The 14,232-nt window shown below is 35.4% G+C and overlaps 1 protein-coding gene across 7 annotated transcripts in view; it reads right to left on the bottom strand.

Moving 5' to 3' along the window:
- NBEA (neurobeachin) overlaps nucleotides 1-14,232 on the bottom strand; it is a 623,898-nt gene that overhangs the window by 65,784 nt on the left and 543,882 nt on the right. For all 7 annotated transcript variants that reach the window (XM_033843595.2, XM_073795053.1, XM_019936759.3 and 4 more), the window contains 2 exons: nucleotides 13,076-13,216; nucleotides 4,410-4,529 (listed from right to left, as the gene is read on the bottom strand). In XM_033843595.2, the coding sequence (XP_033699486.1) occupies nucleotides 4,410-4,529; nucleotides 13,076-13,216 (261 nt within the window). The remainder of the gene's footprint in view (nucleotides 1-4,409; nucleotides 4,530-13,075; nucleotides 13,217-14,232) is intronic.

The raw sequence follows: 14,232 nt of genomic DNA, 5'->3' as shown, positions 1-14,232 counted from the left end.
GTTTTTTTAAGCCACTAATTTTGGAGGGTGCTTTGTACATAGCAATAAATTATTAGAGTATGACTTGATCTGTCAGTTACTCCAAACTAGTCAACGTGGCTGGATATAATTGTGAGATCATGCAGAAAAATGAAAGCAGCAAAGCATCCAATGAATAAAGCACTGGAAATAACTGAACAGCCCTCAGTGCTAGTTCTGGCTCCCTCTTGACCTGCTGTGTGAATTTAGGCAAGCCACTTAATATCTGTGAACTTCCTTTACGGAACAGGGATAATGATCTCTATCTCAGGGGACTGTTTTGAGGACTGCATCAAATGACCAAGAAAAAAGCATGCTTGAAAACTATTGAGAATTACTCAAGAAGAATGAACTCTTCTATTATAACTTGTAAGTGTGCTTCTATAGAGGTAGCTCCGGCACTAGCTTGCCCACTTAAAATAACAGCTCTTCTGTTCATTCTCTTCCCATTGATAGATTTCTGTTAACCAGCTTCTCTTTAAGGAAAGAGTCCAAGTAGTTTAAAATTTCCTAAATGAAAAATAGTGCAGAAAGGCACCAAATATTATTAAAGAAATGGCAAGATGAATATTAAAACAGGCATTTTGTGTCTGTAAATGTGATTTCTAGTTTATTTTAACAGCTATACTAAAACCCCATGGTACAGTTAATAGTATTATATGCGTCCCGTCAATAATAAGAAAATATCCTCTAACACAATTTCTAATTTACAAGCTTATGACAAGTTCAAGCTGCTGAGAAATTGGACTTGAAAGTATGTCTTAGAATGATAGAAGACCACTATTAACACTATCATAATTGTATACCAACTGCATCAAATTTGACATTTCAGTTTAATACAGTTTGCTGAGAGAGCATACCATTTTATGGCTGCCTAGTGAAATCAAATCCAACCCAGACGTTTTCACTTTTCTAATATAATTCACTGCAAGGTTTTAAAGCTGCCATCTCTTTTCTTCCTTTTTTCAAAAGATTGATGCCCTGGCATTCGTTGATTCCACAAGAGCTCATAATGGGTCAATGAGTCAGTGGTGAGCACCTCCATTAACTGTATTAATTTACACTATGTCACCTTAATGACATTTTGTCACAGCTCCCTTTTCTGACATCTACATAGCTATTCAAAAGTAATACAACAACTTCGGAAGGCATTAAGGAAAATTAGTATAAGAACTTCAGTAAGTTGAATGTCATTGTTACCAAGACTATGCTGGAGGAGAGAAATTAAAAAAATAAACTAAAAATGAACTGGTCTGACTTAACTCAGGAGACCTCTCTCCTGAGAGATCACCAAGTCTTCTCTGCCCAGCTTGTACTCATTACCACAGGAAGAGACCGACGGTAACAAAGAAAAGACAGAATAAAACCACCTACTCTGTCCTAGTTCTCCCTTATATGAGACCTTACCTAAGTTAGGAGATATTGCAGATGTACTTTTCTTCAGAAATATAAAAATATTTCTTTAAAATTATATATAAAATGTTGTAACAGCTTAGTGATAAGAAGTCAAGAGTTTAGGCTTTAAAACTGTATTACTCTTGGTAACACATTCTTCCCTGCTAAATCAGGTATTATTGTAGAGGGAAAAATACCCTACATGTTAATCAATACATTTAAACATGAATTTAGAAAATCTCAAGCATACAACCATCATTATTACCAAAAAACTTCTCTCTAACATTCCCTCAATGAGGACCCCCGAATTCTGATGTTATAAAGGGAAAGAGTGATACATTTGGACACACACACACACACACATACACAAAACCACAAAAATATAATTGAGATATAGCAAAGGTGAAAGACTGAGAAACCATACTTGCAATGCAACTTTCTGCAGTCAATTTCAGATCTTTCTCAAATCAATAGGAAAAAGACATATGACCCAACTGAAGAATGGGCAAAAGATATGAGCAAGTTTACAGGTCAATAATTATATGAAAAATGCTCAACTTCACTCATAATTAATGAAGTGCAAGCCAAAACAAAGCTGACTCCATTTTTCACTCACCAGATTAGCACAAGTTACACTGTTTATTATAAGAGTGATGGTCGGGGCAGGGGGCATGGGGAGGGTGGCATCCTCACATGATGCTGTGAAGGGAGTGAATGATCATCTTTGGGAATGAAGGTTTGCCAGTATCTTTCAAAATTAAAGATGTATATAGCCTTTGAGCCACCAGTCCCATTAACAGGAATTATCTTCACATATACACACAAAGTTCATCAAGATATCTGTGCAAGGATTTACGGCAGCCTGTGTTTAACAATAACGATCAGAGAGAAAGACAAACTATCCATCAATAGAAGATTGCGTGTATAAATTATTGTCTATGTAGGCAATGTGCAGGCTTCAAAAAGAAGGGGTCTACATGGAAAGGTACTCAAAGTATATTATCATAGAATATAAAAGGTTCAGGGTGGTGGTGGGAGAGAACTGAAGATGAGAGCAATCCACGCAATGTCAGGCTGAGGAAGTGAGTGTCTTATGAACTAATTAAGTTCGGGGGTTGGAGGACGGTATCTGTTTGTATTAAGTACAGCTACCTGGGATAAAAAACTTAAAATGTCCTGAATTAGTGATAGCCACATTGGTCCTTGTCCTTGACGATGTGCCCCCAGGAGCCAAAGGAACACAAAGGGTAACAAAATATAAATGTTTCTGAAAAGTTTCAGAACAGGAAAACTGCTGGGAGAATTCTGGGAAAAGCCTGAATTCGGCTTTACGGGCACTGGTCCTCAGAGACTGACATGTAACTAGGGGAGATATCTGGTGATCGGAAGCATCAACAAAGCTATCAGGATAGAAGGTAAAGCCTAAAACGCTACATCAATTAGGATGACTGGCTCATGTGTGTGGACTTGTGAGGGTGAACCTTTGAATTAAGTTGAAAAACCGAGTTTCTGCTTTGTGATGATGTCAAGAATGAACAAGCATTTTCACCTGAAAGAGTTTGATATAATATGGATACTGAATTGAGATATAAATAATCTTATATATGATAGGAAATCTTAAAATATAGATAAGAATATTTAATTCACATATAAAATATTTACTGAATGCCTTTTAAAGACACTGTGCTAATTCTAGAAGCCTATGGACTCGCCATTTTATGTTCAAAGTGTTATTAAGTAAGAAATGGACTCCTTTCTTGATTTCATTGGTTATAAATCAGTTTAAATGGTGGTTTATGGATCTTTTAAAGTGGAATTTCTCAGTGAAATTATAAGTCTGTTCGGAGAAATATATGGGCCTTAAGAGTTTAATATAGCAAGAATGCATGTTACATTATCTTACTTCCAAATGTGAATACATTGTATGTATAAATTATATGCAAACTTTGACGGCAACGAATAAGACACACAGATATGCTACACATTACTTGGATTCATTCCCTTTGTTTTCTGCTTTGAAAAAAAACTAAATAAAAGTTGTATTCATCCAATTTCTTACAGTTCAGTAACACTGTAATTGTCTTTTAAAAATATTTGCAATAGATAAGCATAAATATGTAAATGACAATTTTGACTTTAATTCACTGTCTTTTGTTGGATTAAGACAAATGGAATGATACTATACTATTTGTATATTCAACAGCATGAGTGACAGTGATGGGAAAAGTTTGAAGAAAAGAGGATTAAAATAAGAAACACATATACCTATGTAATAACCTGATCATATAGTCTTATTATCAGGAAAAAATGAGAAAAATGAGAGAGCAAATATATTTTAATGTTTTGAATACAACCATTTTTTTAAAAAACAAAAGCCCATATAAATGAAAACCAAATCTTTCTATTTAACAATAGTTGAGTAGTACCAGCGGTAAAATGACTCCGCTCTCTGGCTGTTCCTGGATATTGTGCGTGTGCTGGTTTAAGCTAATGTGTATTGTTGCATAGCTTCCCCAGGCACAGCCAAGTGAAAGCTAAGGCTGTACAGAAAAGCCCCCATTTTAAATGACTCTTGTCATTAATGCTTTATTAATTGCCCCAGGCTATGTAAACCCAAAGCTGGGCAAGCTATAACAATATGACACATTAAGGTCAAATCCAATTCCTGCTGTGTTTTATGGAATGGGCCAAATATTGAGTTAACAGCAGGAAAGGCAATTTCTTTCCAGCTCCTGATTGTTCGATCTAAATTAGATAGGAATTTTTTGAAATAACAAAAACACCTTAACTGAATAATATAAAAGAATCCTGATCGTTTTCTGTGGTGCTCAAAATTATTTCCTTTAGTTTCCTCTTAGGTTAGATATGCCACATAATTTTAAAATATGATGGAATAAAGCTGTGGAGTAAAATATCTTATACACCCACTTAAAAAAATAAACAAATCAAAACTTCAACATATTTTGAAATTAATATCAACAAATAAAAGGGCCTACCTTTACATCAGAAGTATCTCTCTGACTCGTTCTCCAAGACCTTGCAACGGACGAGAAGGTTCGATTAGGATGGTCAAATTTTCCATCATTTGCATTGAGGAAGAAGGTTGTGAAAGGTTCCTAAAGGAAAAAAAAGTGAAGAATTTGACCCTTCTGAACACAACTGTCCTCTTCCTTTGTAAAATATTTCGTTTTTTGAAACCCTTCTGAGGGAGAAATGGTGCAGGATCCTGGAAGGACACCCACACCCAGGAGTCAGGAGGTGCTGGTCTGAGCCAGTCTGGACCACTGAGTCACCTGCCACTCTTCAACCTCGGCAGGTCATTTTGCTTCTTGGCCTTCAGTCTTCTGATTTATAAAAGGATAGAGTTCTAGTGCTCTGGGATTTTATGATGACTGATTTTGCATAACTGTCAATATATAACTCAGATCTTCTTTCTCATTACTAAGGCCATACATAGTAACATTCATAAGAAAATCTCTCCGACACTGTTCACCACAGTGTGACATTAGGTAGGGAAGGTCCATCTTAGGCTACCTGTGAAAGTCTCCTAGAGTTACCATATTATGGTCTGATGATCTTTTTAAAATGCAAATCCTTGACTAAAATCCTTCCATAGCTCTTCAGAGCTCTCTGGGAAAAGTCTAAACTACTTGATTTGTCTTAAGAGAACCTGAGCGATCTGTAACCTGCTTAACTCTTACCTCTCGCTATCCCCATCTTCACATGTTAAGGTCTTGCCACACTGGTCTCACTTCTCGTCCCTTGTATGTGCTGTTTCCTCTGCCTGGTATAAACTTATCCCTCTACCTCACCATCCTGACTTGGCTAAGTTCTTCTTATCCTTTAAGTCTCAGCCAAGACATCATTTTCTCCCGAAAGGCTTTCCTTGATTGCCAAGTTCTCCAGTGTGTTTAAATAGCAACAGATATTTTCTCAAAACACATCCCTGAAGCATTTGTCACATTGTTTTGTAACTGATTTTTAACTTGCCTATCTTCCCCACTACACGAATAGGTTCCATATCTATCATATGCACTGTTTTATCTCCAACACTTAGAAGAACTCCTGGTACACCCAAGTTGCTCAATGTATAATCTGTTGAAGGAAAGAATGAAATGAAGTTAACACAAATCAGACTAGATAAACTCTAGTCCTTCTATACTTCTATTCAATAGTATTCTGTAACTATTACCTTATCAAAGCTTGGTGTCTGTCATCAAGAACATGTTCCCATAGCAGGAAACCTAGGAATAACTTTATCACAAGGTCCTAATGTATTTAATTTTAATTCTTTTTCTATAGTTTTTATGATAGGAGAGAGGCATTATTTCTGATGTCACTAAACTTGCTTCCAAATTTAAAAGGATTAAATAACATTCATTCTTACTAAGGATTTCTTAGGAAATTTCAAATATAACAAAGATGAGTATATAGTTACTTTCCTATGGTTTAATCCTTTTCTCTTAAGACTAGGATAAATGACATGTCACTCTAGGTTCAATAATGCTAAGAACTATTTCCTAAATATTGTTTTTTTCTTTAATATATAATTTCTGTTCATTCTTTTATATCCATAAAACATTACTTTGTTTCTTTAAACTCCTCTTTTTGCCACTAGTCATAAGGTCCAGTTGTCAGGCAACAGCTATAAATATTCATATTCCTCAGTATGTTCCTGAAATTTAGTGTGGCTAGATGACATCAATTTTATGTTTATAATGTATCACCAAGTCTCATGTTTAGTATTGAATGACAGAAAACTATTGTGAAAGAGATAAGATGAAGAATGATATAACACTATATAGGTAAGTAGGGTCTTACTGATTTACCTGAAAATCAAATATGCATCCAGTGAGTCCATATTGCTGTTTAAGATTTTAAGCGACTTGAGAGACAAATAGATGTCACCAAAATTAAGTTAGGAAAAAAAAATTTAACTCCCTATTAAACTGAAGGTAGTCAAGGCCGTATATCTTACCACTAAATTAAAGTAGGGATATAAAAATTCTAGAAGTAGCAACAGTAAATCGAATGAAATATGACAGATCTAAGTTTGAGTCTTGGTGGAACCATTTCCTTCTCTTAGGCACCTTACTTAACCCCACCCACGTAAGTAGCGGTGTGAAGTAACTGTATCTCAGTTCTTTCATCTATGTTAGTTGGGAATGACAAGACCTTGTGGGTAATTAAGATTAAATAATATTGAGAAAGCTTGAAGTATCTTAGCTGACACAGAGTGATGAAGATGACTACCAGCTTCATGCACTGTGTCAAGTACTCACTGCTGGGCTCCACCCTGACTGCCAGTTCCCTAGACACTGACCAGACTCTCAGTTCCTTAGGCCTAATTCATCCCTCTATTCTTAGAACCAAGCAAGTGCTTGGTTCATAGTTAGTGTTTAATTAATGTTTTTCAAACTCATCTAAACATACAAGGTACTGTTGGGAGAAGCGGGTGGGGTATGGCTGGATAAGAGTAAGATGTAGTTTTTCTTGTCAGTTCTTAACCACTAGTTTGACCATAAAGTTGCATCTTCAGAATCCACTTCTTCATTATGCTAGGATGCTGATGTAAGGTATTTATTTTTTTCTTTGTAGGTAGTAGGCAGAGAATAATTTAGAGGGATCAGACTTGTCTTCGTGATTTTTTACCTACTAAATACATGTGAGTGAAGACCCGTTTATACATGTAAAGTCTTACTTCTTATCATCAACCACTAAAAGCTGATCTCTACCCCAGCCTAAATTATAAAATCCTTCCTTAGTTTTCAACCCTTAATGAAGGCATGCCAAGAATAGTGCAGATGGGCACAGTGAAAATAAATCTGAAATCTCTGGTCGTGAAGTTTATGAGTCTGGTGGCACCTAAAAGTGGAGAATATTGAAGAATTCCACATTTCACTGTCCTACGTAGCCTTTATAAAGATCTGATTAACAACTGTTTGAGGGTCACATACTACTCTACTGACATTTATTCTCATTATTCCTGAAGGCCTCCAGTTGCTACAGTGGTAGAGTACTAACAGAAATGGATAACCTATTTGTTTATAAGTGGGACTTGATCTTCAAGCTCTGATTACTGTGGAGATTACCTTTTACCATGTGTTTCTCTATTACCTTCAAGGCACAGTACAAGGACTTTCTTTTTCATTTGACTCATGCCTGACTAACACAGAGGTTCAAGAGCTGTATTAAGTTTAAGAAACTTCTGTATTTATTCACCTGACACATGTTGATCAAACCGTGTTCTATATGTATATCACCATATTAGATATTTTATCATTCTACTAGAAAAGCTTTTGGCTTGGGAGATAAGATGGACAAATAAATAAATGTTAAACAGAAATTAAAATACTTGGGCTTTAAAAACTTCAGCTTTAAAAAAAGGAAAACAAAACTTCAGGTTTGGTCCGCTAATACAATATAAATGGCTGATGGCAGACTTCCTTCTCCTGATTACATCTACCCCAACCTTCCAACCCTTTCTCAGGGCTAGAACATCAAACTAACCTGTCCTGCATGGGAAGTACCTGTCCTACTGAATTCTGTCATAACCTTTAATCCCTGCAAGGACACTAACAACCTGTCCTGCCTTCCGATGATCACAGACAATTCACCCTTCCTGGGCAATAGAACTCTGTGCCTCTGCCCCTCTTCTCTTTAGACAACTCCTTTATTCTTTTGTCTTATGTGACTTTGCTCAGTCATCTCATAAGGATCTTTTCTTACATCCCCCTCCCCTTTTAGTTTTCTTCTTTTCCTTCTCTTCATTTCATTTGAAACAAACCCCATCCCTGGGTAATAGTCAGTGCTTGTGACATAACTCTATCAAAGAAAAGATGTATACTTTGAAGTTACATAAAGCATAATAAAGACCAAAGGGAAGGGAGCTGAAGTTACTGAGCACCTTTCTGTGTTTGGAATTGTATTATCTCAGTTAACTAACGCAATTCTCACTATGGTCCTTCAAGTAGATGTAATCGCATTCTAGGAAACGGAGGAACCATTATTTCTACTGTACTTTGGCTAACTTCACAAGTTTATTCTCTCCCACTGCTTTCAAAAGAAACGAGAAATATCTTTTAGAATCTTCAGAAACTTATGCGCCTACCATACACCAGTCTCTTCGTTAAGAATCCCTCATCTTCCTCTAAGCATATATGCATTGTCTGTAAGTATCAAGAGAAACACAATGACAATATTTTATTCAGTAGCATTATCTTTTGGTACTTGCATAAGTGTTTCTACTATTTTATCACTACAAATATATACTGTTAAAGATATATTATGGTTTAAACAGTCTCTTGGGTAGGCTTTCAAAGCAACCCATAATTTATAAAGTAAATCCCAAATTCTAAACAACTGATTTATAAATTAACTCCTGTTGTACAACCTATTTAACTTCCTAAGAATTATAATTAAATGTTTGACAAGTGAGTTTTGAATAGGTAGGTTGAATATACTGAATTTGGAAGGTGAATTCCAAAGTAATTCAGAATTACTTCTGTGTATATGCTATATATTCAAGGTAAGATTTAAAGTAAAAATATTCCAAGTAAAATGTGTCCTATTATACTAGTTAATATCTGAACAAACTCCAAAATTCTATAATAGTTTATTCTATAATAGTTTATTCATCATTTGTCCAACAGCAGCTAGCAAAGAAACAGCTTTTTCAGAATCTTGTAGTTTAGACAAGTGACTTCACTGGTAGTGTGTCTAAAATAATATTTTTAATTTAAAGTAATGAGGTAGGGACTTCCCTGGTGGTGCAGTGGTTAAGAATCCACCTGCCAATGCAGGGGACATGGGTTTGAGCCCTGGGCAGGGAAGATCCCACATGCCGCAGAGCAACTAAGCCTGTGCGCCATAACTACTGAGCCTGCACTCCAGAGCCCGCAAGCCACAACTACTGAGCCCACACACCGTAACTGCTGAAGCCTGCACGCCTAGAGCCCGTGCTCCACAACAAGAGAAGCCACCGCCATGAGAAGCTCACACACCGCAACAAAGAGTAGCCCCCGCTCGCCGCAACTAGACAAAGCCCACGTGCAGCAACGAAGACCCAACGCAGCCAAAAAAAAAACATATATATACATATATATATAATAAAAAAATAATGAGGTGTGTAGTTAATTAGCATTTTAAAGCAATTATTATCATTGTCATACTAAACATATTGACTGAAACTAATGAGTTTAATGACTGGGTCTAAAAGGCTTGAAAGGTAAAGGGCAGATACTTATTTTAATCTGTATTTTGTTTTTATGAACAAGTTCTTAGTGACACAAATTTTAATGCATTTTCTACTTCATAAACTCCTTGGGATTGGAGTGAGGGAATCACAATTCCCTGGGCCATTAGGTTAAACACTTAGTAAACTATTAGGCCGTGATACCTCTATTTATAACAGCACAACTTAAGATGTGTTGGCTAAATGAGTCCCCATAAAAGCAATCTTATAGATCTCTTTTGCCAATGCAGTAGCCACAGGCCACATGTGACTACTGAGTACTTAAAATATGGCTAGTTCAAGTTGAATGTGCTATAAATATAAAATACATTCTGGATTTCAAAGAATACCAAAACAATGTAAAATATCTCATTAATAATTTTTATATTGGTTACATGTTGAAACTATAACATTTTGGATATACTGGGCTAACAAATGTATTTATTGAATTAATCTCACCTGTTTCTTTTTACTCTTAAATATGGCTACTAGAAAATTTAAATTACATACATAAGTGGCTTGCATTACGTTTCTACCATGCAGCACAACTACAGACAATACTAAAAGGGCATGTGTAGCATAAATAGGGATAGCATGTCTGCCGTACCCTTGCAGAGATTCAAATTTGTATTCCATTTCACTGGAATAAGAAATCAATTTAGGGATGAATTATGATTTATTATTTGATAAAATGTTTAGTTTATCAGGGATAGAAGAGTGTTAAATCAGGCTGGTGATAATAAGTATTTTTATGAACTCACACTTAAATTCTTATAAATCTGACTTCAGACTAATTTGATTATACAACAGCCATTGAATACCATTTTCTATATTTCAAAATACAATTATATATATATGTATAATATACTCATATAATTCTCAAAACAACCCACTTGATAATGTTTTTTTTAATCCCAAAAATACCCAAGAAAAGTGTCTTACTCCTCCCATGGTGGAGGTTCACTATAGTAATGGTTGTTTCTTGCTTTTCGTTTTCTTGTTTGATTATTTGTGAGCCCATATAGAATATGAACATATTTTACGTCCACTGTAAAGGACATCAACTGTTTGAGATCTTGACTGGTAAATTTTTGTGTTTCTGTATTTAGTTTTGACTTGTGGCTGAAACTGCAGGATAGAAGCTACAAAGTTCTCTCTATATACATGTGTCTGTAATTCAGAAAAGCCTTTACTTCTTGCATGAGTGTGAAATATTTTCTTACACCCGGAGAGTATTAATAAATTATTACAACCCATAAACTAAAGGTGAGCTGATTGGTTTATAGTGGTAAACATGCAGTTATATAAATCTAATATCTCCCCCAAATTAACAGAAAATAAAGAAATAGAACTTCTTATACTCAAAAAGTGTTAGAGTTAAAAAATATTTCTTAAGAAACTGCTAGCTCAGAAACATTTTTATAAAAGGATACAAGTTCACATAGTTAAGGTGAATTTTTCAACAAATTAGACTAACAATTTTGGTCTAAAAAAGAAAGTTTTATGTCTTTTCCTTTAGTTTATAATTACACAGTGTATTTTTAAAATAAGATTTGAGTTTGTTTTCTTACAGAATAGTTAATCTAAACTTCTTTATTTCTTATGCTGGTTTAGGATTATGAAAAATGTAAAATATGTGTTCAGTTAAACTGAATCCTAATTCTGACAAACTTTTTTTTGATAACAGTAATTATTTGTAGTATATCATCTATCAGTGATTTACAAGTTACTTAAAACATATGCATACTATATATTTATAATAAGTTCAGTTTCTCCCCATCATGGAGAGAATGCTTGAGGAAGACCTCCAAACCAAACTGTCATTCAGGCAGTGGGAAAAAATACCTTTGAAAATAGGAGATGCATTCCTGTGTATGCACATTTTCATGTGCTGCTTTATCAATGTGTTTCTGAGGCAAATCAGCCTCATGCAACAGAATGGTCTGAAGTATGTTTTGGTAAGAGGAGAAAACTTTATTGATTGCATTGACTTAGAGGTTTGACTTAGCATTCTGTAATACTCCCCAGTCACTTATAGTTTTTAAAAAGTCAGACCATCTGACTCCAGTAATTGGTCTTAACTAGACTAGATTGGAGAAGGCAAGACTAAAGGCAGAGAGATTTGCTAAGAGCTTTTGCAATGATCTAGATGAGAAATAACGGGAACCTGAACCAAGAAGTGCTGGACTCGATAGAGAAAAGGAGATAGACTGCAGTTGGTAGAACTTATCAGATGTAATGTCAGATTGGATGTAAGGGTTGATAAAATAGAGAAAATATCTAGATTGGGTAACTGGGTGCAAGATCATGCCGATTGTTTAGATAAGAAATCAGTAGGCACCCCCGCAGGTTTATGAGGGAGATGAGGAGTTCATTTTTGGAAATGGTGTTTATGGTATTGTGAGGTGTTCAGGTAGAAAAATCCAGTAGTATACAGAAATAAGTAAATATATTTATATATTAGAAATATAGGTCAGGAGCCCAAGAGAAATGTCTGCAATGAAGACAGAGCTGGAAGTCACTAGCTTATAACTGAATGATGTAGTCCAGATAAAGTATGTAGAAATATCCTGGGGAATAGAAATACGGAGAAAAAGAAATCTGAGCGTGAGACTGGGCAGGACAGTTAGGATGACAGGAGGGAAACCAGAAGAGCATACTGTCAGAGGAGCCATGAGAGGAAGGAATTTCAGGTAGGAGGAAGTGAGCAATGGTGCCAAATGCTTCAGCTATATCATGAAGCTCTGCCACATAACCCGTGACCTCCACAGGGACAATTCAGTAAAGTGATGGGTGTGGAACCTAAATCAAGCAGGCTACAGACTGAATGGCAGGTGATAAAGTGGAGACGAGCACAGTGCAGAGCAAGACAGTAGAGGCTGTGCTTCTAGTGCATTTGACTACACAGGGGTAGACGTGGAAAGTCACTGCAGAGTGGGTAGGGGCTGGAAGGAAGTATGTACATATATATATAGGTATGTATGAATGTATGTATTTTAAAAATTGCAGAGACCTGAATATATTTACGTCTTAGGAGAAAGAGAAAGTAGTCTTCAAAACATGTAGAAAACTGTTTTTAAAACATGCCACCCCAGAAGCCAGATTGGGAAGGCTGGGGAGAGTGCCAGCCTGTAACCATCAGTGAGAAAGGAAACAGTGGGTGTTAAGGATGCGCTCAGGAGTTTGGTACCTTTTATAAATGGTTTACGTTTAAGAAACTCACAATAATCTATCTTTCTAACCCAATTTTGCAAATAAGGCAACTCATTAACAGAAAGGATTCAAGCTTTGCTAGAGTTTGGAATCTCTACTTCACTGGTCTCTAATCTTTGTTTAAAACAAATAAATAAATTTGATTTTTATTTAATTTCCTCATGTTAAGTACTTCGAGATATTAAAGGCAAACTGTAACTTAATGAAGGCACTCACAATTCGAACAAGCCAGGATAAGGTGGATGTTGCCGTTGAATAATGTGTGTTATAATGGTAGGGAGGACTTTGATCATCTTCCCATGTCTCGTAACGCTCTGCGTAAAACACAGCTCTCTTTGGGTTCAAAGCACCAATCGGCTATAAAGAGAGAAAAAGAAGCATTGTGTTTAATACAGTCATAGTAGATATTCAATACTATAACTCTTTACCTGAAAGTATTTACTGTGAATTTATTTTAACCATAGAATATAAATAAATTATTTTGTATCTATTTTACCAAATTTGATTTTGATATTTGATAATCACCACACTTGCTAAATTCACTCAAGAAGATGATTTATGTATGCAAGGTTTCTAGGTTTTATTAAAAGTTTCCATAAACTAGATTACCAGAGATAATTCAGTTTAAATTGTTAAGGCAAAGCCAGTATTTTGATGTTATTTTGCCTACTTAACCACAACCATAGTGAACATTTAGCTTGATCATAGGAAATCCAGTGAGGAGGAAGTGTAGCAGTTGACCATGTGAAAACCATATTAGAGAAACCTTGTCTTAATAGGCTGTCACCCAGAGTGTGAAGGACAATAGTCACTTATATGGAAACCCTGTTGGAATGTTAGTCCCATTCTATTATTATACAGATGGGGCAAGTATCCTTTCTATTAAGTTCAACTGCAAATCTAAGGCTGATGGAAATAATCCAGACAATTCAGATTCCCTGGAAAGCATTTTGTTAAGGCCACTAACACTTGTCTTATCTACACCACCACACTACCGATTATAATGTTAATCCCTACAGTGGAGCACATGGTAAAATGCTCAAGATACTATACATATTTTTTTCAACAAAGCATGTGTTAGTTTGATCATTGTCTCAAACTTCCTAGCACACCTAATCATTAAGATTTTCCAGCATATAGTCCTCACAATTTCAAATAGCAAACTGGCTTAGCTTAAGCTTTTGTCTGATTTTGGTTTAATGGAATATGGAATCCATTAATATGATACCTAGTAGCTACATTATTTTGTTTTAGATTGCATACTATAAAAAATAAATGTTTCTTAGAAAACAAAAGATGAATACTAAGTAAAATATATAATTCCTCTATTTCAAAATTTAATATTACTAGTTAACTATGAAGTTCCCCCCAAG

Source organism: Tursiops truncatus, chromosome 18 (assembly GCF_011762595.2).
Source record: "Tursiops truncatus isolate mTurTru1 chromosome 18, mTurTru1.mat.Y, whole genome shotgun sequence".
NCBI classification, from domain to species: Eukaryota; Metazoa; Chordata; class Mammalia; order Artiodactyla; family Delphinidae; genus Tursiops; species Tursiops truncatus.
This window is presented reverse-complemented; position numbering and strand designations above follow the sequence as displayed.